A 26,936-nucleotide genomic window follows, 5' to 3' on the forward strand; every position below is an offset into this window, starting at 1 on the left:
CGAATGGTTGGAAATTCACTATCCTCCCCCCCACCAAAAATTGAACCTTCACAGTTTCTCAATTCTTGGTTTTAAAGAAGGAATGAAGGAGTATCAATAAAAGATCAAGTACATCTTTGAGGAGAGAGTGGCTTGCGGCAATTGGAGAGAAGAAACCCACGACCGTCGATTTGTGGAGGGTTTGAGCAGCCACTGAGCAGATGGGGGTTGTGGGGGCACCTAACTCATACATGGCCAAATGCCCAAGCCTAACAGAAACTGAGAAAAACCGAGAGTTGATGTATCACTTTTGAGCTAAGTTATAAAACTGGTTACTGGCAAGCTTACCCAGAAGGCTCAGCAAGCATCCAGCACAACCACAGCAGCTTGATCAAAAGCAGACCTCTGCCTTTCGATGGATAACTTCTGCATTTAATATTTTATGTTCACCTCTGTGGCTCAAGATTTCCACTTCTGGCTTTTATCCTGGGGAACTGATAAGACACTTGCACAGTGTGTGCTTATAGATGCTCATGGTAGTGTATTTATAACAGCGAAACACAAAATCACCTGAATGTTTAGGAATTGGGGATTGATTAAATCAGTTGTAGTATGAATGTGTGATGAAGTACCATACAGTAAGATGTGACACTGCTTGATATTTAGTCACATGGAAAAATGTTTAACATAAACTGTTAGATTAAAAAAAAAAGCTACAGACCAGCCCCTCTTTCTCCATCTCTGTCTTTTATCTTTCTTGAATGAAACCTACAAAAATGTTAACGTATGTATGCTTCTTTCTACTTAACTACCTTTTCTAATTTTGTTACAGCATGATTTTACCTGCTTAAAAGAACATGTGACCTAAACAATAGAAAATTATTAACACATTACTAGAGTAATATTTTACCGTAAACTGCACATTTTGTTTTTTAAAATGATGTTATAACCAAAAAGATCATTGAACATCAAGAAATAAAATTTCTCTTCACATGGGTAGGAAGGGGTTGCTGCCTGGGACCTGGCTATTGGGTGTAATGAGCAGTCCGAGTGAAGGTCAGAGGTACCTAAAGAGAGAGTCCTGCCCATTTGGACTTTGCAATCAAGAAAAAGACAGAGTTACACCTCTGCCTCCTCTGTGTGTTTAATCAGTGGAACAAATAGCAGCTGCTGGAGAATCATACAGCGTTATAGTGAGGCATAAAAATGGGGCTTCTTGCTGGGCGCCGTGGCTCACGCCTATAATCCCAGCACTTTGGGAGGCCAATGCAGACGGATCACAAGGTCAGGAGGTCAAGACCAGCCTGGCCAACATGGTGAAATCCCGTCTTTACTGAAAATACAAAAGTTAGCCAAGTGTGGTGGTGGGCACCTATAATCCCAGCTACTCTGGACTGAGGCAGGAGATTCGCTTGAACCCGGGAAGTGGAGGTGGCATAAGTCGAGATCGTGCCACTGCACTCCAGCCTGGGTGGACAGAGTGAGACTCCATCTCAAAAGAAAAAAAAAAAACAGACTTCTTGCAAATAATATTATACTTTTCCAAGTTCATGACAAAAATGAGTGCAGAATCCCAGGCATATTATCTCCCTACTACCAAAGAGTGGGCTTCAAAATGTGACCCACATCATCACAGAATAGCAGACAGGGTACCTCATGCAATGACCTGGTCCTGTTTTTACTAAATTAAGTGAAAATGATGGGATTTTGCAGACTCTTGAATAAATATGTTTTCGTTTATCCCTGATTTGTTCTCAGATAGTCATGCATACTGGGCCCTGAATTCTTGTAGGAAACATATAACTTGGTACAGGGCTGGCAGAGGTTTGCATAATTAAGATGCTTCTTGTATTCCTATTCGATGTGCCTTTCCAACTATGGTATTGGAGCTAACCAAGTCTGTAATTAGCATAAACATTATTTGATGCTAAAAAAATGGTATCAAACTTTAATAGAGCATAGATCAGTGGTTGTCAGGGGTTGGGGTAGTGAGGGTGTGACTATAAGGGGATGGCACGTGGGAGCTTCTTTGTGGAGATGGAGAAGTTCCGTATCATGAATACGAATGTGATACAATTTCACAGAACTACAAGCACATATCCTTCTCTACAATGAGCACATGTGAAATCCATAGAAAGTGTTAATTGCATCATGCCAGTGTCCATTTCCGGGTTTTGATCATGTGCTATAGTTATGCATAATGCTGTTACTGGCGTAAGCTACGCGAAGGGTTCATGGGAACTCTCTGCACTGTTTTTACAACTTGGGAATCTAAAACTATTTCAAAATAAAAAATTTTTTAGATAACATTTTTTAAAATGTAAGCTATTCCTGAAAAGATTATCATTCTCAGAGTTACCAGAGCTAGTTGAAGTGGTCAGTGCCCCCAATTGAATGGGCAAAGAAATATAATATTTGAATGACTTTTTCCTTAGAGGAATCAGTATGACAATAGGAGAAAGAAAAATAATGATTTATCCTTGAAACAAAAACTGGAATGAAAACATGACTTAAGTATATAGTGTAAGTATGTACTTAAATACTAAGTAGATAGGGTAGAGAAAGACATGCAGGAATGTCCGTGGAATATTGTGTTATTGTCCCCCCACTATTTGTTCCCTTACCTCTCTGAGGTGACTTGTAACCCTTCCCTGGATGCAGAGCATCCCCTACCTGGGGTCAGTCTTGGCCCAAGGGGGTGAAGTATAGCTTCTTACAAGAAGCACTGACAGACACGTTCAGTTTCACCTCTGCTTTTCCTTTCCTTTGCCACGAAAATGGTGTGTCCCAAAAAGCAGTCATTCCTTCATCCCTTGGTCCTGGAATAAGTAGACAGGTGCATGAGTGAGAAATAAACCTAGACCAGTGAGATTTTGAGGCTGTTTGGTACACTGCTTTGTTGCCAAGCTAAAATTATACCTACAAGGTGAATGGTTTCATTAGGCATTACCAACTTGAAACTATTTTCAGTTGAGTTCAAATCTACAGGCTTTCAAAGTTTGAAATCCTAACCCAATAATATAAAAGGGCAATAGATACTAGGCTTTCTGAAGGCCATTGTATTACTTGAAATATTTGCTGTTCCTTTCTGGGGAGGATATTACACGGTGCCCTGTTGAATTCCAGATTGGCCACATGCCTTGCTTTGGCCAGTGACATGCAAATGGCAATGATGATACCACTTCCAAACAGGAGATCTATAAGCCATTGAGTACTCCGCCATTTCTCTCTTTCCTCTGCTGTGAGATTGCATGTATCCTAGATAGTGGCTGCTAGAGTCTCTAAGTGAAGAATGAGACAGAAATTTCTGTTGTGGGAAGCCACTGAAAGTTAGAAGTGATTTGTTAACAGTATAACCTAGTCTCTTCCAAGTTAGATAGGACCTGAGTCACACCTGGAGTCTTCACCATGGTGGGCATACCACCAGGAACATAGTAGGTGCACAGTAAATAATATTTGTGACAAAATGAAGAAATTGATATACCTAGGAAATAACCTTGTTTTTAAATGAGTTATGTTTAGGCTTTGTGATTTGAATACTTACACATTTTAAATATATTTGTATTACTATTACTTTAGAGACAGGGTCTCACTATGTTGCCCAGGCTGAAGTGCAGTGGCTCTTCACAGGCATGATCGTGGCACATTACAGCCTCAAACACCTGGGCTCAAGCAATCCTCCTGCCTCAGCCTCCCAAATAGCTGGGACTACAAGCATGTGCGCACTGCACCTAGCTTTTTTTTTTTTAATATCAGAATTCCATATTAAACCATCAAAGGTTTTTGAAATTTACAAGTTGTGCAGGGTGACTATAATCAATAATAACTGTGCATTTTAAAATAAGTTAAGGAGCATAATTGGATTGTAATCAATGGATAAATGCTTGAGGGGATGGATACCCCCCATTCTTCATGATGTGCTCATTTCACATTGCATGCCTGTATCAAAACGTGACATGTACCCCGTAAATGTATATACCTACTATGTACCCACGAAAGTTAAAAATAAAAAATTTGTTTCAAGTTGATTGATGATGGAACAAAAACTGGACATAAAACAATGTAGAGATGTTAACAATATGTAAGATACCTTATGAAATAGGAAGATCATAATAATAGCTTTTCATTAAGAGTTAAGTTACATTGATGGCTTGTGGCATTACATATCTTCATAGTGCCTTCACATAGACACCTTCTTCTGCAGACTGATAGAGAAACTGCAAACAAAGCCCTTTATAGTGAGATAAGGCGGATGCGCCCCAGTTCCTCCAGCGTGCTAGGCTGTCTCTCCAATGGCCTCTCATGAAGCAGCCAGAATATAACCAGTGCGTTCAGCTGGACTTCATATCATTTGGATTACATAGATAATGTATGGATTTATTTTTTAACTTGAGTCTTTTCAGATAAGGTTAAAAGTCTCCTTTTATTTTCATCTCTGAATCTAGTCTGTCCTCACACTTTTCCAGAGGCATTTGCTTATTTTTCAATTTAGAAAAAAACCGTATTACTGTTTGGAGGAGGGGGACTTTTTTTTTTTTTTTTTTTTTTGAGACAGAATCTTGCTCTGTCATGCACGCTGAAGTGCAGTGGCATGATCAGGGCTTACTGCAACCTTGACCTCCTCGGCTCAAGCAATTCTCCCACCTCAGCCTCCGGAGTAGCTGGGACTAAAGGCATAGGCCACCACTCCCGGCTGTTGTTGTTTTTTTTTTAAGTAGAGATGAGGTCTCGCTATGTTGCCCTGGCTAGTCTTGAACTCCTGAGCTCAAACGATGCTCCCAAAGTGCTTGTTTCTGCTTTTTTACAAAAAGTCATTATATTTTATGTCTGGTTTTATGGCTTGCTGTTTTCATTAGATAATATATCTTAGAGATCTGTCCATGATGTTACAGAAAGATCTAGCTCATTTGATTTAACTGTCATGGAGTATTCCATAGTATAAATATATTACAGTTTATTTAGCCATTGCCTTGCTGATAGAGCTGTATCTAGATTTTTTTAAAAGAATTTATTGCTTCTCATTGAATGATTACAGTGTCTTGCATAGCTGGGCAAAGGACTCATAAGAATCCTAGCAAAACCTGGTTTGACAAGTTCATCCGACTGTATAGATGAGTGTTGTTCATCAGAGTGAACTGAAGTGTTACACTGCAGATCAAAAATTAATTAGCATTACCAAAAGTGGAATATCTTTCACTCTTTCTTAGAAAAGGAAACATCCAGCAAGACCAGTATGGTCAGAGGGCAAGTGTGAAGCTAAGCCCAAATGGAGAGTGAGCCAGGCAGATCCAGCAGCCTTAGAGGGGCGTGGCAGCCTTGCTGAGTACATGATGCACAATGTAATAATTACAGTGGTCCCCAGTTACATGCAATCAGCCTGATCATATGACCTGGTTTTGGTAATACTCTCATGTCAACCAAAAATTTTTTTAAATAGGTATTTTGTTACAGAATTTTTAAAAAACTGCTAATTCCTTAAATTTCTTAAGAAATTTAAGATTGCAGTAACGATGCTACATTTGCCTTTGGAGCAGTGTTTTGGGTGTTTCTCATATAGTCAGCATGTGAGTGACATTTAGACCCAAGCTTGGCTGACAAGCATGATTCCTGAGAACATGTCAGATGGTGACAGCAGAGAATCTTCCTTGGTACTTAGAGGGGAGCAGCTGCAAGGAGCCACACTGCTCTGGCTGCTGGAGGAAGTCAGACCACAGAACTTCTGTTGGTTAAAAACAGTTTTTTTCAGAATCCCTTAAAGCTTTGAACCCCCAGCTCTCAATGACAGACAGTTTGGTCCTTCAAGAGAAACCTATGGGGCGTTTTGGAGGCATTCACACATGGGTGGAAAATTCAAGCCAGGATGACCGCTAGCCAAAACCCTGCCATTATTTTACTCCTTGCATTAAAAGCACATGTACAGTGATGTCAATTCAAATATGAACATCCTCATCAAAAAACATCTCTGGTTGCCTGCCTCCTGGTGTGAAGGGAGCATTAACTCCTCCAGGGATTTCACACTGCACACGGCTAGATTAGTCTCCAGCCTCGACTACTGCGTTTGCAAACGTACCTAGAATATGCCTTCCAGACGGTTACAGACACAACAAGAACGCATCTAGGAAATGTAAAGCCCCGTCAGCATCGAATTCTGCACAGTGTAGATCCATGCGTTTATGTTAACAAATTGCAAATGATAGTGATGATGATGATGGTGGTATAGAGAGATTTTGAAAAATCTTGGTAGAAATGTTGAGAAATGTTTCCAAGGAAAGCTGATTAAGTTTCTATATTATAAAACTAGGAAATGAGAAACAGGCCAGTGGATGCTTTCAATAGAATTTGAATTTTTCACTTGTCTTTTTTTTTTCCCCTTAAGTAGTCTAGATTTAGATTTGTGGGTTAGACTTTATTTGTGCCTATGAAAAGTGATTAGCTCAAAACGTTCATTTTTTTCTTCCAACCACATATATGACAAGTGTCTAAGCTGTATTTTTCCCTCTTTCATTATAATATAATGTCAGGCTTGTGACATATGACAGCAGGTTTCACACTCCACTTAATGAGAGGCTGTCAGTTCCTGGAGAAGGAAAAAGGAAGATTAAGGTGTATTTCACTAAAAAGGAAAATGTTATTAAGCTGATAACAGTGAAGACTTGGTGTGCACCAGACATTCCTTTGTGGCCCTAAGTGTAGCCACACTTGCTATAACTTATCTGTGGGATGATTCTACAGCCCTTTGGTGCACAGTTACAAAGTGTGCTTTGTAAAGGATTTAGTAGTTGCTTTTGTACACATTTATTGAAGGTCTACTATGTAGGAGATAAAATGATTTTAGAGGATACAAAGACAGACTTCTACATTCAGGTAGTTTTGCAGTTGGAGAGGAACCTATTAGTGTCTCTTTCCCCTTTTTGCCTTGGTTTCCAGGAAGCTCAGAGATAAAGTTAATACTTAATGTTAATTCTCAGTTTGGCACCATGCTTTAGGACCTCTCTTTCCTCTCTGTTAGACTGTCATGTCAGTCCTCCGTGTGTGGGAGGTGAGAGATAAATGATGAAAAATTAAAGGGGAGGTGGACAGAATCATAATTATCCTAAGTGGCAGAATATGTTAAGTGACATGCAAAAGACAGAAGTGAAACTCTCTGGAAGGTCAGACGAAGGAGAGAAATTGCATCTGGTATTGACATCTGGGGAGACTTCCTGGAGGAGGAAGGAGACTTTGATACTGACTTTTCAGGTGTTTCAGCAGGTGGAGGCCTGGCAGGTGGAGGCAGCAGCTGAAATGAAGACACAGATGAGAGATGCCAGGGTGCCACCTGGGACTCTCCGGAGAGAGAGAAAGATCGCATGTAGAGGTTTATAGATGTAGGAAAGGATCCTGAGGCTGCTCTGCTCATTTGCATGATGAATTTGATGAATTTTGCAGCTCTTGGTAGACCTACTCTTGGGCCAGTGGGGGCAGCTTGTGCCCTGGTGTTATGGTGTTCACCTTGTCTGTCCATCCAGGTCACAGGCATCACCTGGAAGCCCCAAGCCTTACCCACCTTTCAATCCTTCACGGCCCGGGCTGGTGCCACACTTTGCCTGAGCTCTCATTCAGCCTGTGCCTTGAAATGACTTTGTTTTGAAAACCAGGTCAGAACGGTTTGGAAACAGCAGTGTATTTACTTTTCTTAGAGAAAAGCATCCTAATTCTGCTTTTCAGATAAATCCTTAGACTCATCCTCCCACAACTCCTTAACATGAGATCCAGTGGGTTATCTATTTAATGAAGAAGTAACAGATGAGTTCCTTTGAGGCTGTTCTACTTGAGTTAGTGGTATTTCACCGGCCAATTACTGTATTCCCCAGTCAGTGAACAGTATGTTTAATGCATGTGTGGTACAGTAAATGCTCTTGCACTGGAATTATGCACATAAAATCTGATGAAACCCTGAAGTCGGTAGTTTAGTTAATGGTATTGTAACATTGTCCTGGTTCTGCAAATGTGCGCGGGTTATGTAAGACGTTATCACTGGGGAAGCTGGATGAAGAGTATGCAGGAACAGCCTGTACTATTTTTTTGCAAATTCTTGTGAGTCTTAAATTATTTCAAATTAAGTAGCTTAAAAAAAAAAAGAATTAAAGAGATGATCTAGTCCAGTTGTCTTCATCTTTAATTCTAGCAGCGGTCTCCCCCTGCTGCCTTCTCCTGCCCCCCTCCTCAGCAGCTTAGGCACCACCTGACATCTTAAAAATGCTGATCCCACCCAATACGTTTAGGTTCCAGATGAGGAATCAGGGCCCAAAGAAGTAAAATGCATTACTATTTAGAGGCTATTGACAGAAACACAGCGAGCCTGGGGAGTTTTTAGGACAAGTTGCTCTCTGCAGATCTTCATGACTCACAGCTCAGTTGCTAAGACTGTGGTTTCTTTTGTCAGACTAGGTGAGATTAATTAGACTGGAAAAGAGTTTCCATGCTCCTGCATCCCATTGCTGCAGTGCAAGAAATGGCATCATCCACACGGTTGAGGCAGTGCAAGAGGTGGTTTGGGTTAGCAGATGGTTTTACGAAACACCACTCAGGGTGTTTGCCAAGAGGACTGGCTTGAAAGTCCAGGCATGGGGTGCAGAAGACGGGAAAGCCGGGCCCAGGAGGAAGTGCCTTGCCTTCTGCCAGCTTGGCCTTCGCTCTGACCACCTATGAAGCCTGAGGGCGATTAGGTGTCCTGTTCCTCCCCATCCAAGCCCAAGTCACTAACGTATTTTGGGGAAACCCTGGGCTCCTTGAAGTTTGCGCCTAAGGATGATGTAATAATAATAATGATAATAATAATAATTGCTTATATTTGTCTAGGGATTTTCAGGTTGCAAAGCCTTTCTCTTATATTCCCTAAGTTGGGTGTCACCCCTTGCCCATGACATAGGCATATTGGTTTTATTTCTGCTTTATAAATAAATGATGTGACTTTTCCAAGGTAAGAGTTTGAGCCGGGACTGGGGTCAGAACATAGGTCTCCACAATCCTGCTAAGTGCTCTTCTCATAAGAGACTCTTTTTCTAAACAAAGATCTCGGTTATGGTAAAGTACCCGTGCACACTTGCTCATCAACAAACAGCTGCTGCTATTATTACTACTGTTATTGCTGTAATTCATAGGCAGGATCTTTGGCCACATGTAATTTTGGGGTGTGATGACTCCAAGACTTGCTGGTTCTCCAGAGTTAGGCAGGAGGTGGAAGCAATGGTTTCCTCTCTTCCTACACCTCCAAACGGTGAGAGCTGGAAGGCACCATATGGCTGTTGCGTGAGTAAGCCTTAGGTTTTCCTGAAAAGTGAGTTCCCTGTGTGCCACGTCAACCGAGATCTATGTGACAACCAACTGGGATGACATCCACCCTGGGGCTGCCTGGCTCCGGAGGGCTGTGCGCGATCTGCCATTTTTTATTTATTTAGTGCCATTTGTTAATGCCTCATTTCTGCAGGGAAAACAGGTTGTTTCATTTTCCCCTGGCATCGTCTATGCCCTCCACAATGTAGGACACAACCTTTCTTGTCAACACGGGTACCTTTAATTGGAGCTGGCACCAGCCTGCTCCCTGAACGTTCTACCTGATGTCCTGGGATCCTGGGAAAGTTGGTGGGCTTCCCTAATGGTGGGAAGTATTCCCTAAGGGCATATTTCAGACCATAGACACAACTACTGCTTTCTAGAAGAAATAAGCTGTCAAGGAAGATGTTGATTTTTCACACCCTGAGAGAGACATTTAGGAGGCAAACTGCTGAACTGCCTCAAGAATATCCTTAATCACCTGCACACAGAGGAGTACCTAGCACCTGTGACACATTTCCTAAATATTTGTTGAACAACCTTGTGAAGTAGTGGTTTCCAGCCTTTAGTGTGTCCTCCAACACAAGGATCACTGGCAGGATCTGCTCCAGTGCAGACTGTGAGGCCCCACCCCCGGAGTTTCTGATTCGGTTGGTCTGGGAAAGGACTAAATACTATGCCTTGGTTTTGTGGGGTGGGTGGGGGAACAGAGTCTCACTCTGTTGCCTAGGCTGGATTTTTTTTGTTGTTGGTGGCGGACAGAGTCTCTGTTGCCTAGGCTGGATTTTGTTTTGGGGGGAGGGGGACAGAGTCTTACTCTGTTGCCTAGGCTGGAGTACAATGGCACGACCTCGGCTCACTGCAACCTCCACTTCCCAGGTTCAAGTGATTCTTCTTCCTCAGCCTCCCGAGTAGCTGGGATTACAGGTGCCTGCCACCATGCTCAGCTAATTTTTTTTTTTTTTTTTTTTTTTAATAGAGACGGTTTCACTGTGTTGGCCAGGATGGTCTTGATCTCCTGACCTCGTGGTCTGCCCACCTTGGCCTCCCAAAGTGCTGGGATTACAGGCATGAGCCACCGTGCCCAGCCAATACTATGCCTTTCTAACAAGTTCCTGGTGATGTGATGCTGTGCAGAGGACCACACTTTGAAAACCTCTGTCCTAAAGCAGGGCTTGGCAAACTTTTCCTAAAAGGGCCAGATAGTAAATATTTTAGATTTTGTGGCCCACACAGTCTCTGTCACAATTACTCAACTCTGCCGTTGTAGCCAAAGAAAATATGTAAATAAAGGAGCATGCCTGTGTTCCAATAAAATTTTATTTACAAAAACAGGTGGTGGACTTGTTTTCAAAAAAAGAAATTATGTTGCAAATGTAAAAATTTGTTGTAAAGATGTTAAGAGCCAGAGCCTTATTCTGGGTAGATTTCCAAAAGCTCTTGGGATGGGAATCCAGTGCCGGTCACATCGTAGGTCTGTGCTCTCTTAAGCAGCACAAACATAAAACTTGGAGAGATAGAGATTTGTGTTGTTCCTGTGCAAGGGTGGTGTGCAAATGGGTGAAGCGTTTCATATTTTAAAAATCTGAGATCTGATGTTCATTAGTCATGATTTGGGGAAGGTCATTACCATCTTTTAAAATGAGGATAATTACACAGTGAAAAGTAGGGGGAGTCCTCACTTGTATAAACACTGGGTGGTGCATACACAAGTGATTTACTATTCTTTATACTTCTCTGTATGATTGAAATATTTCAGATTCTCCAATCTATGTCTTTAAAAAGTAGTCATAACAAGTCTCTGACCTATATGTGGCATAGGCTTTGGGTTCCATAGTCAACCAAAATGTGAATTCTCTTATAATTAGAATGACCTTTGGAATTCCCCTAAATCACCACCACCGAGGCCCTCAGAAAGTCAGCAGCCAAGAATATTGTACTTTGTGTCACTTTGCATTTGAGAAAGCCTGGGTGAAAGGATAGTTCAAGCGTAGCGTGTCCCAGACCCCGCTCTTCTGAGGTCTTGCTTGAATCAGTGGATGGACACCTTGCCTTTACAGCTGCTCAGGCCACAAAGAGTGATTCAAGAGGAAAAACCTAAAGGTAAAGTGCTTAGAAGAGTGTCATATCACGGGGTAGGCAGGCACCGTTCAGGTAGTGCAGACAAGCGCCTCTGCTTCTGGGGCCTTTGTTTATTTATTTATTTTGAGGTAACATCTCACTCTGTCGGACTGCCGAAGTGCTGAGATTACAGGCATGAGCCACCGCACCTGGCCTACTTTTATCTATTAATCAACAGAGGAGGGCAGGTGTGGTGGCTCACACCTGTAATCCCAGCACTTTGGGAGGCCGAGGCAGGTGAATCACCTGAGGTCAGGAGTTTGAGACCAGCCTGAGTAACATGGTGAAACCCTGTCTCTACTAAAAATACAAAAAAAATTAGCCAGGAGTGGTGGCAGGTGCCTATAATCCCAGCTACTTGGAAGGTTGAAGCAGGAGAATGGCTTGAACCTGGGAGGTGAAGGTTACAGTGAGCCGATATCATGCCATTACGCTCCAGCTTGGGTGACAGAGCGAGACACCATCTCAAATAATAAACGAACAGAAGCCCCAGAAGCAGAGGCGCTTTTCTGCATTACCTGCATGGTACCTACCTACCCTGTGATAGGCACTCCTCTAAGCATTTTACACAGACTGACTCGTTTTATCCTTATTTATAATAACCACATAAGACAGACGCTGTTAATTTCTCAGCTTACATATGAGGCGGAAAAGATAAATCATTCGTCCAAGGCCATGCCTCTGGGAAGTAGCAGAGCTGGAACCTGAACTCCGGCTGTGACTCCAGAGTCTACGCTCTTTAACCACAATTGTCTTCTGTATATGATTTTACTTCCCTATCCATAATCTGTCTGTGGATTAAGGAACAAAAGCTTAAAATCTAAAGAAAAAAAAAGATGTCTAGTTGCACCTTCGGTGCTCTGGGTGGTATGCTAGAGAAGGGAATGAAATTGTAGTGGGCTATGGGGAAGCGTAATGTCAGCGCCTTTGCAGTTTTCATTTGACCGAGCTGAGTTTCCCTGTACAAAAGCATAAAATACTTTGGAGATGGTGCAGAAGCAGGAAAATGTACCTGTCCATTTGGATGTAGATCTGGGTTCACAGCGTATTGTATTTCTGGATACCCTGTCCGAGAGGAGATCTCCTGAATGATCCATTTAGGGTTGTTCTGTTCAGCTTCACAAACACACCAATTTTGTGTCTACTGGTGCCTGCGCTAGGCACTGGGGAGACAGGGATGCCAGGTTGTTTAAAATACTGTGCTTCCCCGCAAGGGCTTTGATGACTGTAGGTCCAGAAGTAATAGCTTTGGTGGAAAACGTGGTCTGTGCAAATTTCATCACATAAAGAGAGGGAACATAAGAATTTGTCATTTTAAAACATGATACAGGCCAGGCGCTGTGACTCACGCCTGTACTCCCAGCACTTTGGGAAGCTGAGGCCGGTGGATCACCTGAGGTCAGGAGTTTGAGACTAACCTGGTCAACATGGTGAAACTCCATCTCTACTAAAAATACACAAATTAGCCGAGCTTGGTGGTGGTGCCTGTAATCCCAGCTACTCAGGAGGCTGAGTCAGGAGAATCACTCGAACCCAGGAGGTGGAGGTTGCAATGAGCTGAGATCACGCCACTGCACTCCAGCCTGGGCAACAGAGCAAGACTCCATCTCAAAAAACACTAAAAACAAAAACAAAAACATGCAGCAAAGTCGCCACCACCCATTGTGTGACTCCAGAGAATGATATACAATCTGTTGTCATCAAACCTTGATGTGGGGCTGGGGAGTGGTGGGGCCTGAGCTTGGCTTAATCTAAAAACATGGTCCTTTCATGACTGGAGTGAGCACTGTGCTTCTTCTCCCCCCAGGACCCCAGGAGCAAGCACAAGTTCAAAATCCACACTTATGGAAGCCCCACCTTCTGCGATCACTGTGGGTCACTGCTGTATGGACTTATCCATCAAGGGATGAAATGTGACAGTAAGTAAGTTTTCTTTCCCAGTTCATAGCGAGGCTCTGTAGCTCATGCTCAGAGTTTGCTGAGCAAGGAAGGCTCAGTAACTTTTCAACACCAACTCTTCAACAGAAAGAATTAGTTCAGATATACACCAGACTGACAAAGTGTAGAATCTTCCACTGTCGAAGTTCCAATTTATTAAACTACTTGACTGCCTCAGTATGAACCCAAAAAAAGCACTCTTGCTGTCCCCTTTTTATTATTATTATTATTTTAGTGGCAGAAATCTTCAATCACCATAAAATGTAGCCTAGTCAAACCCCAAAGAAGAGCCCCACCTCCAGATTCCGCATTTGGTTAGGCTTCAAAATAAGCCGAGCAACCGTAGTCATTATCTTCCTGTGTCTTTAATTAGTAGGTGGACTGTGGAAAAATCCAGTAGGCTTTCCTTAAAACTGAAACCAAAATGAACATAAAAACCAGGATAGCGTCTTACTTAAAACTTCACTCACCCTGCGTGTTTATGGACAGATCAAATGTATATCAGCCCAGCTCAAGACACAGGACCATCGACAAGCAAGACACCAGCCGTTTTCTGTTATTTTTTGTTCTGTGTGTATCTCCATCAACTATCAGGAGGAAAGAAAAGCAACTCTTTGCTTTGATCATTCTTAAAGTATGGGATTCCTCAGGCTATGTTTGTTTAAATACAAGTTGATACTTTTAGGACGGGGAAAGTTGATCGCCCAGCCTGTTTTTCTAATAGAGCGGGAAGCATTATGGAAATTTCAGCCTATTGCCATTTGCTAATGACTATTATGACAGCCAGAAGCTGATATTTGTATTTTACATGGAGCAAACTACTAAAAAAAGAACATAAATGGGCATTATAGAATAGATGGAGAGTTTCTCAGGACACAGAGATTCTTTACCTTACAGAGTTGTACAGCATAACAACCAAATGCAATGTTTCCTTGCTTCAAGAAACCCTAGGATTCCAAAGACATGGTTTTCAGGGGTTCCGCAAGAGCTTACAACTTACATGCCTTTGTAAATATGTTTTCACTACTTTAAAACTGGGAACAAAATAAATACTTAAATGTGTTACGTTCTCAGCCTTCACTCCTGGGGCAGAACTTGCAATCAGGTTTCTCCTGCAGCATCTACTTCACTGAAGAGCCGGCTGGGATCGGCAAGCATGCTGTTAAACCCTGTTCCTGTTTGTACATAGTTTTTTGTATGAATCAGGATTTTTGGATGCTATGCCACTTCAACAACATGCAAAAATTAATGAGATGTGGAGGCTGGTCTGAGACATCAACTTGCATCCCTAACAACTGGTTTCAAAGTTGTGTTTGTATCAGAGGGCTTTCTTGGTGATCCTTGAATGTCTTTATAACACATAACTGGCACAAATTTGCGTTTGTTAGCTGAGTTTATGCTAATAAAATAACACTCATCTGGTTTACAAAATTAGATTCTGCTTAGATTTTGTTTACAGAATGGTTTCCATTACTAAAAAATTTTGAAAACCACTGACCCGGACCAATGCTTTTTTGTTTTGTTTTGTTTTAAACTCTTTTTCTTGGGAGTCTCAAGGCTTCTGTGGCTGCCGCCTGTGCTCCTCCCTGGAGAGAGGAGGAAAGCAAGCAGATGAGCCCCAGAACTGCAACCCCTACCGTCCTTAACTTCTGCAGCGAGAAAGCCTCTTTCTGTGCCCTTCCACGTTGTATGATTGCAGTCCTAGATAGAGTTCCACTTGGGATGGGGCAGGGCCTGGCGGGGAGTCAGCATCAACAACCTGGGTGGGCCAACCTCTCATTTCGTAGAGTTGGAAATGAAATTAGAGCACATGAGCTCCAGATAGACAGCCGAGACTGGAACACGGTTGGGTGCACTTTCACCTCCCCCACCCTCCCCATTTCCTGTGTGCTTTCCAGACGCTCCGGCATTTACGTCCTTCAAATTGTAAATTTTGCCCAGACACTTAAAGGTATGACTTGGTTAAGGCAAGTGATATTCACAACACAGCTTTTCAAGAACCTTTATGTTGGCTAAATTAGAGGTGCTCAATTTTGAACAGTTAGCCTTGGAAATAGAAGCCTAATAGAATCCACATTTATGAATTAGCTAATTGTCCTTTCTTCAGTATGTCCATTATTTGGCTGTCAGTGTTTAATTTGAGCAATATACATTATTCATGATGCTTTTTGCAATTTACTTTGTTGGGTTAAACACTCAAAATGAAGTGGATCAGAAAGCCCCACCCTGATGAATGTGGAATAATCTTATTAGCTTCCTGACCAGGAATTGTGAGGATTCCACTGGCCATCCCTCCTTCTGGATGCCTAAAGGTACCAGGACAATAGAGCTGGAACACCTACACACAGTCTTCTGTTTGTTTCCGGTGCACAGGGTTCTTCTCAGGGCTTCTTTGGTTTGTTGCAATAATACTGATCTTTTTTTTATCCTCCCCCTGTCTCACCCACATAATGTCAGCTGTAAGGAATGGCTTATCACACTAGGCGTGTATTTGTTTTACTTGGAATAATATTTAAATATTTGAAGACAGGTTTAAAATATCAAATACAAGTTCTTTGGGGGGAAAAAACACAGGGAATGTACTTAAAACTTGTTGAAAATATAAGGTTAGCTGAGGAAAGGAAAATTTAATGAATTTTCTGTATTCAGTCCTCAGATTTTCACTCATTCTCAGTGGTAAGCTCAGAAAGGCATAAAAAATTCACTAGCAAAAAGCATCCTATGTTTAAGTTGGGTGCAGTGGTTCACATCTGTAGTCCCAGTGCTTTGGGAGGCCCAGGTGAGAGGACCACTTGAGCCCGGGAGTTCAAGGCTGCAGTGAGCTAGGATTATGCCACTGCACGCCAGCTGGAGTGACAAAAGGAGACCCTGTCTCAAGAAAAAAAAAATCCTGTGTTTAAAATTTTTGTATTATTTTGCCTCTGTGGACATAAAATATTAATTAAGCTGAGCTTTGTACATATTCACCTGTGTGAATTTTGTATACTGTTAAATATTTAAAACAATCACAGAAGGCCAAGCCAGGCTATTTTGCTTCAGTGAAGATTGAACAAATATGGTATGGGTATTTTAAGGATATTGTCACTCACATGAAGCCTGTGCTGTATAGGACATCTGCTACCAGTTCTTTATGTCACCAAAAACATGATAGCAAAGTATCAAGTTGGGGGTAAGTCGTTTTCACTTCTGCTCATGCACCAAAACACTGAGGAGCGGTGGTTGGAGCCCATATGCCTAGCTTACCCTCTGCTTTCTTGATTCACACAGCCTGCGACATGAACGTTCACAAGCAGTGTGTCATCAATGTCCCCAGCCTCTGCGGAATGGATCACACAGAGAAGAGGGGGCGGATTTACCTAAAGGCTGAGGTTGCGGATGAAAAGCTCCATGTCACAGGTGAGGCTTGCTCATCCCGGAGCAGCACCGTGGACAGACATTTGGATGAAGGTCACACTGATATTAAGGCAGGGTGGGGGCTGGGCTGGGCGCTCTGAGGCCTCTGGAGAGGCAGTCGGCCTGGTGGAACCATCACTATCTGGGAGCCCTGCAGCCCTCCAAACCCTCGCCTCAATACACCTCCCAGGAGATGGGTCTGCACACTTGAATCCCCAAATACTCAATGTCACACAAAGTCACAACCCCTGTGTGGATTGGACTGTTCTGACAGCATGGCCTGTGTACTTTCCTCCCAGTGACAGCAGGTCGGGGGAGCCAATTAATCAAAATGCCATTGGAGGTGATGGAACTAGGGCAAGGGAAGGCGGATGGATGGATGATCCAGGTGTTTTGTGGCATTGGCCTGTGATGGCCCGATAAATCCATCTCAGCAACAGCAACAGCCGATGAGTGCTTTTGCTTCCTCTATGTTAGGTATGGTGCTAGGAACTTCACATCGATTAATAGTTTAGACCTGACACCTAGCGGGGCATTAGCCTCATCTTCCAGAAAAGGCAACTGAGGCACAGAGAGACCAGTAACTCCTAGTGTTAGAGTTAGTGAGGAGCTGGAATAGGAACCGAGGCATTGGACTCCAGTTACTGTGCTTGTAATTACCACACCTCCTACAGACAGCCTAGTACGGGTCGGAAATTCCCTATCCACAGGCCTGGTGACTCCCTCCTCCGGGCGGTTTCTGGGTGGGCTCTGCCACAGCGTGGCTTTTCCTTTGGATTTCCCACCAAATCCACTTTCGGTTAATCGGCACAGTCAGTCAAGTTATCCTGGAGTCTTATTGCCTAGGATGCATTCCGTGTCCTCAAGATGACTTGAGTCCTCTGTACCATGACCCACTCTATGTTAGCGTATGGTTCAACTCTCAGGCATCCGCCTAGTTCCCTGTACCTGGGGGTCCCTGAGGGACCAACTGTGTATATTACTCTTGTTGACAAGGGCATTCATTTTCATTTGATCAGCAAAGGTATCTTCCATTTGTATCTAGGAATTTGAAGCTATTATTAACATAATCTATTCTGTTTGTAGATGACAGAAAATATTATAGAAGAAGGTCTTGGAGGATCTGTTTAAGAAAAAAAGAGGAAGGCGGTGGGTTCCAAAGAAAGGCTTACTTTTGGAAACATCCTCATATTTTTCCTTTGAAAAATAAGCAAATGTTCTAACCAGGATGGTCCCCTCAGGTTAGAACTCAGAGAACACCAAAGGATTCCAAGGTATCTCTAGGAGAGGGTAACAGTTTCCCTTTGGATAACCTTGAAACCACCTGTAGCTGATGGTCAAAATGGAATTGGGAGTGAAATCCCTATCATAGACACAGAATCCCTTCTGACTTTTTGAAGCTTTGGAGAAATTCTTTTATTTCCTTGACTATCTCTGTTGCGCCATTTTTCATTTGGGGCTCTGGCTCTCACGTGTGTTTCTATTGCTTTGTAATGGGCTGATGCTGTCCTTGGAATCCACTCTGCCTTTGTCTCCACTGACAGCCAGGAGCCCTCTGACCGGGCACCGATGCTCTCTGCCCAGAGGAAGATGCTGTTCCTCGGGGGCCATGAGACCCCTCTGTGACATCGCAGCCTTGCTCTTGTTTCTCTTTTCTACTAAGGCTTCCACATTGTCAAAACCATGTATGGGGGGAGCAGATGATGCAATCGAGGGAGAAATTACCCATAAAACCTAGTCTCCAGCCAGGCATGGTAGCTCACACCTGCAATCCCAGAACTTTGGGAGGCCGAGGCAGGCAGATCACAAGGTCAGGAAATCGAGACCATCCTAGCCAACATGGTGAAACCCCGTCTCTATTGAAAATACAAAAACTAGCTGGGTGTGGTGGCGCGCACTTTCAGTCCTAGCTACTCGGGAGGCTGAGGCAGGAGAATCACTTGAACACGTGGGGTGGGTTGCAGTAAGCCGAGATTGCACCACTGCACTTCAGCCTGGGCAGCTGAGTGAGACTCCATCTCAAAAAAAACAACAACAAACAAACCTAGTCTCCTTAGGTGGTGAGGGATCAAGGAGCATAAAGTAGAATGCCTGTGGGCTAAACATTTCTATGCTTTTCTTACCTTTTCCTTTATTTCCAAAGCTACTGCTGTTGGCAATAAGAGTAGGCATCACAGGAGAATATTCAGAGTTTAATTATGGGTTTCCATGTGGTTACCTTGTGGCTCGCTGTAAGGCAAGAATGCCTGGACAGGGCATTGAAATGTTTAGCTGGCATTCTTTGTGTTTCTAGATAAAGCAAAACACGCACTGTGCATGCTGGACATGCCCCGTGCCTTCTTCTGTAATAAAAGCAGCAACCATAAGGCACTGCCTGAACCTTTCAGTCTCTCTTATAAGAGGCTTGCAGATCTAAAACTGCACAGAGAGGCACAGATGCCCTGGCTGAGGTGGCACAGGTATGCAGGTGGAAGAGAAAGGTCAGGCCTCATCGTGCTAGAGCTTACATCAGGCTACTTCCTCTACCATTGCCAAGAGTTGAACTTGACTCACAATGGTAGAATCAGCTTAAGGAGCAATACCTTTCCCTGAGTTGGACATCAACTTTTTACATGCGAAAGCCAGCCAGTATTACTTACAGCACCTATCTAGGCCAAGTCCCTTGAGAATTAGTTTAAAAATTTTTGTAGAGCTATAGCTCCACTCTAGGAATGTGAATTCAGCAAGTGTAATAATAATAATTATGTCTTATTCCATTCAGGCTGCTATCACAAAATACCTTAGACTGGGTAACTTATAAATAATAGGAATTTATGCATCACAATTCTGGATTCTGAGAAGTTCAAGATCGAGGCCCCAGCAGACTCAGTGTCTGGTGAAGGCTCTGTCTCTGCTTCATACATGGCACTTCTCACCGTGTCCTCACATGGCAGAAGGAAGGCAGGCTGTGTTCCCACATGGTGCTAGGGGCAAACATGCTTCCTGTCATCTCTCTCTTTTTTTTTTAGACAGCATCTTGCTCTGTCACCCAGGCTGGAGTTCAGTGGCACGATCTTGGCTCACACTAACCTCCGCCTCCCGGGTTCAAGATGTTCCCCTGCCTCCCAAAAGGATTACTTCCCAAAAGACTCTGCCTCTTATTTCTATCACATTGGGGATCCAGTCTTAAGATACAAATTCAGAACCACAGCAAATAATAGCAGCAGCTCACAGCTATTCAGTGTCTTCCTCCACAGGACCACTTTTTAAGTACTAGCTTTTATCCAAATAAAAGTTAAAGTTAAGTACTAACTTTTATTCAAATATGTGAAGAAGTTGACTTTATTATCCTTACTTTATAGAAGAAGAAATGGAGCTACAAAGAAATGAAGTGACTCACCCAGAGTCACACAGATGGTAAATTGGATGGCTAAATATTTAAATGGCAGACGCAGAGAGAAGATATTTTAATGACAGTATCCATATGAATTGGAATCTATTTTTAAAGTACAGTTGTCTGTGTGAAGGGAATCCAGTCTTAATTATAGAAAGTCAGGCTCAAGGAAATAAGTAATTAGTAATTATATCTTTAAAATTCTTAAAGTAATTTAAGATTTTCAGAAAAGTTGCACACGTAGTACAGAGTTCTCACACACCCCTCACCCAGCAACCCCCGATGTTAATGTCCTTATATAACTATAGTACCTGATAAATTTATGAAATGTAGGTACTTACATCTGGGCACAGGGCTAACACCTGTAATCCCAGCACTTTGGGAGGTTGTAGGGGGCAGATCACTTGAGGTCAGGAGTTTGAGACTAGCCTAGGCAACATGGTAAAACCCCATCTCTACTAAAAATACAAAAAATTATCTGGGTGTGGTGGGACGTGCAGGTAGTCCCAGCTACTCGGGAGGCTGAGTGGGAGAATTGCTTGAACCCAGGAGGTGGAGGTTGCAATGAGCCAAGACTGCACCACTACACTCCAGCCTGGGCAACAGATTAAGAGTCCATCACAAAAGAAAAAGAAAAAAGAAAAACAGGTACCTGCATTAGTTACTAGGAATTGTTTTCAAGAGCCAAATAGACGACATCAGACTCATCTTCTTTCAGTATAAAAGGACTGCACGTGGTGCCAAGCAAGGACCCCTTGGGGCAGCACTCGCCAGTGATGGGTGGCATCCCCACCCCCATTACCTGCCTGCACCTTTTCTCAGCCAAATAGTTCAGGCATGAGTTTGTCTTGAGAAATGTTTTCATGCCAATTGCTACCGTCTATTGAGTGCTTACTGTATAGTTATTGTTCATAGGACTGGACCTTTGTGCTCAGCATTTTATATTCATTGCTTCCTTGACTCCCCAAACAATCCCATGAAGTACATACTATTATTATCCTCCTTTTTGAGATGAGCAAAGGAGCTGAGATTTAGGAAGGAAATCGCTCCAAGTTACAGGGTGGAAAGTGATGGGGCTGGGGCTGCGGCCCGGGCCAGGCTTCCATACCCTTGCTTTCAGTGCACAGGCTATGAACGTTCCAAGTCTCTCTTGTTAATTGGAGTCTCCTTTTGAACAAACAATAAACCCATAAGTATTTACTGAACCCACAGTCAGCACCCCACGAGGTTCCTTGAGGTCATGGAAAATCCAAACATGGAACTTAAAACCAGGAAAGAAAAGAGTCACATATGAAGAGAATAAAGAACAACCCGCGTCCAAGTATAATTAAGTGCCGAGTATGTGGTGACAAAATAGCACACCCTTGGGAGATGCTGAGGGTGGGAAGGGGACAGGGAGGGAAGGACCCTGTGGAAAAGCAGCCAACTGAATACTGTAGATATTTGAGAGGCAGAGAGGGAAGAGAGCTCTGATTGAGAGAGTCAGAGGGCTGTAGGAATTAGCCTGGTGGCTTTAATGAGAACACAAATATAGACCGTAAGGCATCACAAGCAGGGTTTATGGTCCAAATGTGAGAGAGTTCTTGGAGAATGCATTTAAACCTAAACCCTGAGCAGCTGTGTTAATTGCTGGGTTAGTTCAAACGGTGTCTTACCTGTGTAGAATCGCTCAGATTGAAAATAATTCCCAAAGTAGCATAGAAACTACAACAGGAGCTCTGCTTTGGGATGGAAACCCCCTTTGCAATCAGATGAGTTTTCTTTCTAGCTTGGTCGGGTATTTATGGGAAAGTGCTCTGCTTTTGTGCTGTATTTTTATTTTTTGCCCTTGGGCAGTGGTGCTGATGTTATCAGCATGGTGTCATTCTTTTTTTTTTCTGATAGGAGATTGTAATAGGTTTTCTACACTGTTGTGTGTTTTGTAAATTTGGTTTATAGGAGTAAATGAAATCCCTCATGGGAACCAATTTTCAATTTAATCTTGTAAGTAAATGGAAAAAATATCGGGTACTTTACAGCTGTTTCAGGAGCATATTCCTCCCACAAATAGATTATTCTGAAGAAGAGTCTAATTTTCTCCACGATTTGGGGTTGTTAATTTGGTGTGGAGATTGAGGTTTTTAACTGAGTTCTGGTTGGGAGGGGAAGACTTCCTTCCAGCTTTTACAGCAAAGAGACTCCTCCTACCTACCGTCTAGGGCTTTGCGCGATTCGATACCTGTCTCACCACTGCAGATACGGAGACTCACCCTCATGTTCTTGTGGTTAGAACAATAATATTCCCTCTGTGTGTTCTTCCAGCTTATCATGGTACATTTACGAGAGAATAGAGGAAACGAGCCTCAGCTTTGTATGATAATTGGTCGTTTTTTGCTTCACCCGTTGATCATACATTATTGAACTCGTGTCCTGCTCTCTTCCTGGCACCAGGGATGCTAAGTTGATTAAGACCTGGACCTCATCATGAACTGTGTGGTCTTTGGGGGGTGGGGGGCATTAAAGCATGAAAAAGAGTTTCTGGGCCGTGTACCAGGTTTTTTGAAGTGCAGTGGGAGTTTGAGGGAAGGGTAGTCTCCGTGGCCCTGGGGAGGCTGCAGGTGACAGCTTCATGTCGGAAGTGGCAATGGAGCCGGGAGGACAGGGAAGGAAGGAAAGGACATTCCAGGCAAAGATGCAGATGTGTTCAGGAAGCTCAGCACCATCCAGGATGTCAGGAATTTCAAGTGAGAGTTGGAGAGAGCTGGAGGGAAGTTAGTTTCGTTCCATTTTCAAAGTATTAGGGTTGCAATTACAGTTTACCAGTTGCACTATCCTTAGGAGCCATGCACACAGGCTCTGAGTTAAATATTTCTTTTTAAAACAGGAAGATTTTAAGTTCCGGGTGGCTATGTTTTCAACAAGAACAGAGAGAGCATCAGTCTCCTAATCTGAGCTCTAGACATCACCCTGAGATTCCCAGTGAGCAGAGACGCTCTCTGTCATGGCTGGGTGAGAAGACACAGCAGGTAGCCCATCCTTTGCCTAAAAGCTTTGCACAGGTACCTTTTGCAGTGGCAGGCAGGCTGTGGAATATAACTTGTTGGGGGCTTCCAGCACGGAGATGCACCAAGTTGCTTATTTAAAGGAAGAGGTGTTAGTTGGAAGTCATTTCCATTGAATAAATCTTGGTTATGGGATTTGGATCCAGATCAGAAACGTATATGGTGACGCAGCAGTTGTATCTGCTCCTTTGGGTTGGGAGGGAGAGGGTGTTGGCAAGAAGCTGGTTACCCTGAGGGGCATCCAGAGTGTCCGCTGTTGGTGATGCTGCATTTGACCACCTGGTTTGGTGTTCTCAGCAGATCCCCCTACTGCAAAGGTATTGTTGTTGTTGTTGTTTGTAATTAATAAGAAAACTAGGTGTTGTATTTGATGACCTGCAACCTCCCACCCAATGGTTGTAGCCTTAATTATTTTGTTTTACTTTTTATTTTTGAGATGGAGTCTCACTCCTGCCTCAGCCTCTCAAGTAGTTGGGCTTATAGGGGTGCACCACCATGCCTGGCTGCTTTTTGTTTTGTGGTAGAGACAAGGTTCCACTGTGTTGGCCAGGCTTGTCTAGAACTCCTGACTTGAGGTGATCCACCTGCCTCAACCTCCCAAAGCGCTGGGATTACAGGCATGAGCCACCACGCCCGGCCGACCATTCTTGATTAAAAGAGAGTAAGGAGACATGATTACCAAATGCAGTCTGTAACACTTGATTGAATCCTGGATCCAAGAAAACAAAAAGAGCTGTAAAGAACATTTCGGGGACAGTGGAGGCATTTGAATCTGGATTGTTTTTTAGAGAATGTTTTTGTACCAGTGTGAAATTTCCGGGTGGTAATGGTCATGTGATTATGGAGGGGAGTCCTGAAATGTTTTAGGGGTCATTTTTCCTGAGGTCTGCAACTTACTTCCAAATGGTTCAGCAAAAGCAAAAACACCAGACAGGAATCTGAAAATGCTGGAGGACCAGGCAGGGGTTGGGGGCAAGAAGCGAGGGTGTGTGCAGGCAGGAGCACGTGTGGCGGAATGTTCATAGCGACTCTAGAAAGTGTTAGAGGTGTTCACTCCACTGTTCTTTCAACTTCACTGCCAAAAACTTGGCCAACGATAGCTATGTCTGGAGCTTTGTTTGTTGATCCAGTACTTGAATGTACTCTGTAGGGGCCACTCTTGGCTAGAAGGAAGCCCTCGTCGAAACGGCCATCAGAGCACCTCAGCAGTTCAGCTTCCCTGCCTCCGTCCTCCTACTCTAGTGACCTCCCATGCCTCTGTCCATGGCCACCAATGCTTTTCCTTCTGTGGATGGCAGACCAAAGAGTTACTCTGCCTCCATCCTGTCTTTCTATGTGGCTCTGCAGTGAGGCTGGGCCCTGAACCCTGGTTCATGAAGAGCACTCACCTGGCCTCTGGCCCCTGTTCAACAGGTGAGTCACTGACCATTTCCTTAGTCACTGACCAAGTCCCTGCATGGGACTTGCCATGACACAGCCAGCCAGACTGCCACAGGCAGGTTCTGGGGTCTGTACGCTCACAGGGATGGGCAGGGGCTGCCTGTGGGTCGGTAGCCATTAGTGGTCTATGTCCCCAGGAGCTTGTGTATTTCCCCATTTTCCAAATAGCCTCAGGCAGAAAAGAAAAACAACGTGAATTAAACAGCTAAAGGAGTCATATATAGGTATGTGTACATATGTGTAAGAAATAGGCTGGGCGTGGTGGCTCATGCCTGTAATCCCAGCTACTCAGGAAGCTGAGGCGAGAAGATCTCTTGAGCCCGGGAGTTTGAGACCAGTCTGGGCAACATGGAAATACCTCATCTATACAAAAAGAAGAAACTAAATTAGCCAGATGTGGTGGTGTGCATCTGTAGCCCCAGCTACTCAGGAGGCTGAGGCAGAAGGATCGCTTGAGCCCAGGAGTTCGAGGTTATAGGGAGCTATGATTGCACCACTGCACCCCAGCCTAGGTGACAAAGCAAAACCCCATCTCCGAGAAAAGGAGTAGCTGTGGGCACAATATTGGCAAAACTGTTACTTATGATATAAATAAACATCAAGGAGTTGGAGAATGGCCGAGTGGGCCGCTTGCATTCTGCATCTCCCCTCCCTTGGATTCCACTCTCCCTGATCTGGGGCTTCCCTGTCTACTTTAAAGGCACCAGCTTCTACTTCCTGCATGCTTCCATCTCTTAAAAACCCAACAAGCTTTATGATGCTCACACAGATGAGAAGTACTGGTAGAGAAAAGTCCGTATTAAGAGGGGTAGCTCTTCAAGGGTAACTCCAGGAGCAGGCCTTCTTAAAGATAGGCTTTGAACGTCTGCATCCCTGGAAGAGGAGAAGCAAATTATTTCTGGGGTCTCTTTCAAGATTATCCCATCTCCGTAATAAGAGGGGTAACCGCTCTTCGTGACAAAGCACACTTTATCTCCATGGCTTTGTAGAAGTTTCATGAATCCACTAACATCAGCTGATTCTGCAAGTGGTAGGTGTTGCATTCATTTTCCCTGGGGAGAGGCACTTGCTGTGCATGGGTCCTCTCTTTTGTAGGTAGAGAAGGAAGACTGAGTAGGGGGTTCAGTGTTCTTTCAGAGAGGACTGGTGGGTCCCTTTAGCTCAGGAAGTGGTTGCAGCGTCTGGCCAGGGGACCCTCATTATCGCTCCGTGCCTGGCCTCTTGCAAATGGAGAGGCTAAGGAGATCCAGCCAGTCACTGCAGTAGCAGCTGCCTAGAAAGGGGACATGAAGGGCAAACCAGAGATGCTCCTAGTGTTTCTTGAATGCATAGATCCTGTGAGAAGAGAAACCGACACTGATTGAACACTTTTCAGGTACCAGGCCCTGATTGGATGCTTCCCTATATAGTATTTCATCACAACCACCTTTTGGGAACAGTGCTGTCATCATTGTCATCATTTTCTACCTGAGGAAACTGAGGCTTGGAGAGCTCCAGCAGCCTGCCCAGCTGCATCTAGCTCCCACACCTGCCCTTCCCACTGTTTTAAGCAGCTGATCCTTAGCTCTGGCTGAGGGAAGATCCTGTGATGACTCACGGCAGTTTCCTTCAGTACAGACACAGCCCACACTGTTGCTTCAAGTGCTTGCAATTTCACATTTCTATCCTGCAATTAATAGTGGAGGCTACTCTGTGTCTGCAGCCCCTGTGATTACTGTTCCTTTGGCACCACTGTGGGTGAGGGTCTGTCATCACTTCCCCAGAGCCTCCGTCTTCCACGGTTTCCATAATGGCTGGAAATAAAAATGGCAGCAGGAAATCTGGCTGAAGACTTCTGTGCTGGAAAATGAATTAAAATGGGTGGAAGGATGGAAACCAGCTGCTTTAGGACATATTTTGACAGTGTGTGAGTTGGGTGGGCTTGCGACTGGACCAGCCCTTTCTCAGCATCCTGGCTTTTTTCTTACCGGCCCCAGTTCTTCCCCATTGGAGGCTCATCCTGCTCTCGCGTCCTCACAGTCTGCAGAGAAATCATCTCTAGCAGTCACCTGCCTTGAGTTCACTGGTGCTTAACAGCCAGGCACATCCTTGGCACAAGGAAACAGGAAAGTGCCTCTTCGCCAAAACTTATAGCAGTGTGCTTGTACCAGAAGAATGCCTGCACATTACCCCATTCAAATGCATATGCTTTTGGCTCATGGCTGGCGTTTTTTCAGTGGACTGATCTACTCTACCTTCTTCCTTGATGGGACGTTCCTAAATGTCCACATGACCCCTTCTGCAGCCAGTACCTTGCCCATCTCCCCATGTTTACCACTTATGCTCCTACCCATTTG

The 26,936-nt window shown here is 43.8% G+C and overlaps 1 protein-coding gene across 4 annotated transcripts in view; it reads left to right on the plus strand.

The window, feature by feature from the left end:
* The window catches only part of PRKCA (protein kinase C alpha), a 495,684-nt gene that overhangs the window by 319,727 nt on the left and 149,021 nt on the right, over window positions 1-26,936 (plus strand). For all 4 annotated transcript variants that reach the window (XM_012453857.3, XM_012453858.2, XM_012453859.3 and 1 more), the window contains 2 exons: window positions 13,223-13,334; window positions 16,621-16,749. In XM_012453857.3, coding sequence (XP_012309280.1) covers window positions 13,223-13,334; window positions 16,621-16,749 — 241 coding nt within the window. The remainder of the gene's footprint in view (window positions 1-13,222; window positions 13,335-16,620; window positions 16,750-26,936) is intronic.

Source organism: Aotus nancymaae, unplaced genomic scaffold (genome assembly GCF_030222135.1).
Source record: "Aotus nancymaae isolate 86718 unplaced genomic scaffold, 86718_ANA_hifiasm-v0.15.2.pri h1tg000089l, whole genome shotgun sequence".
Classification (NCBI taxonomy): Eukaryota; Metazoa; Chordata; class Mammalia; order Primates; family Aotidae; genus Aotus; species Aotus nancymaae.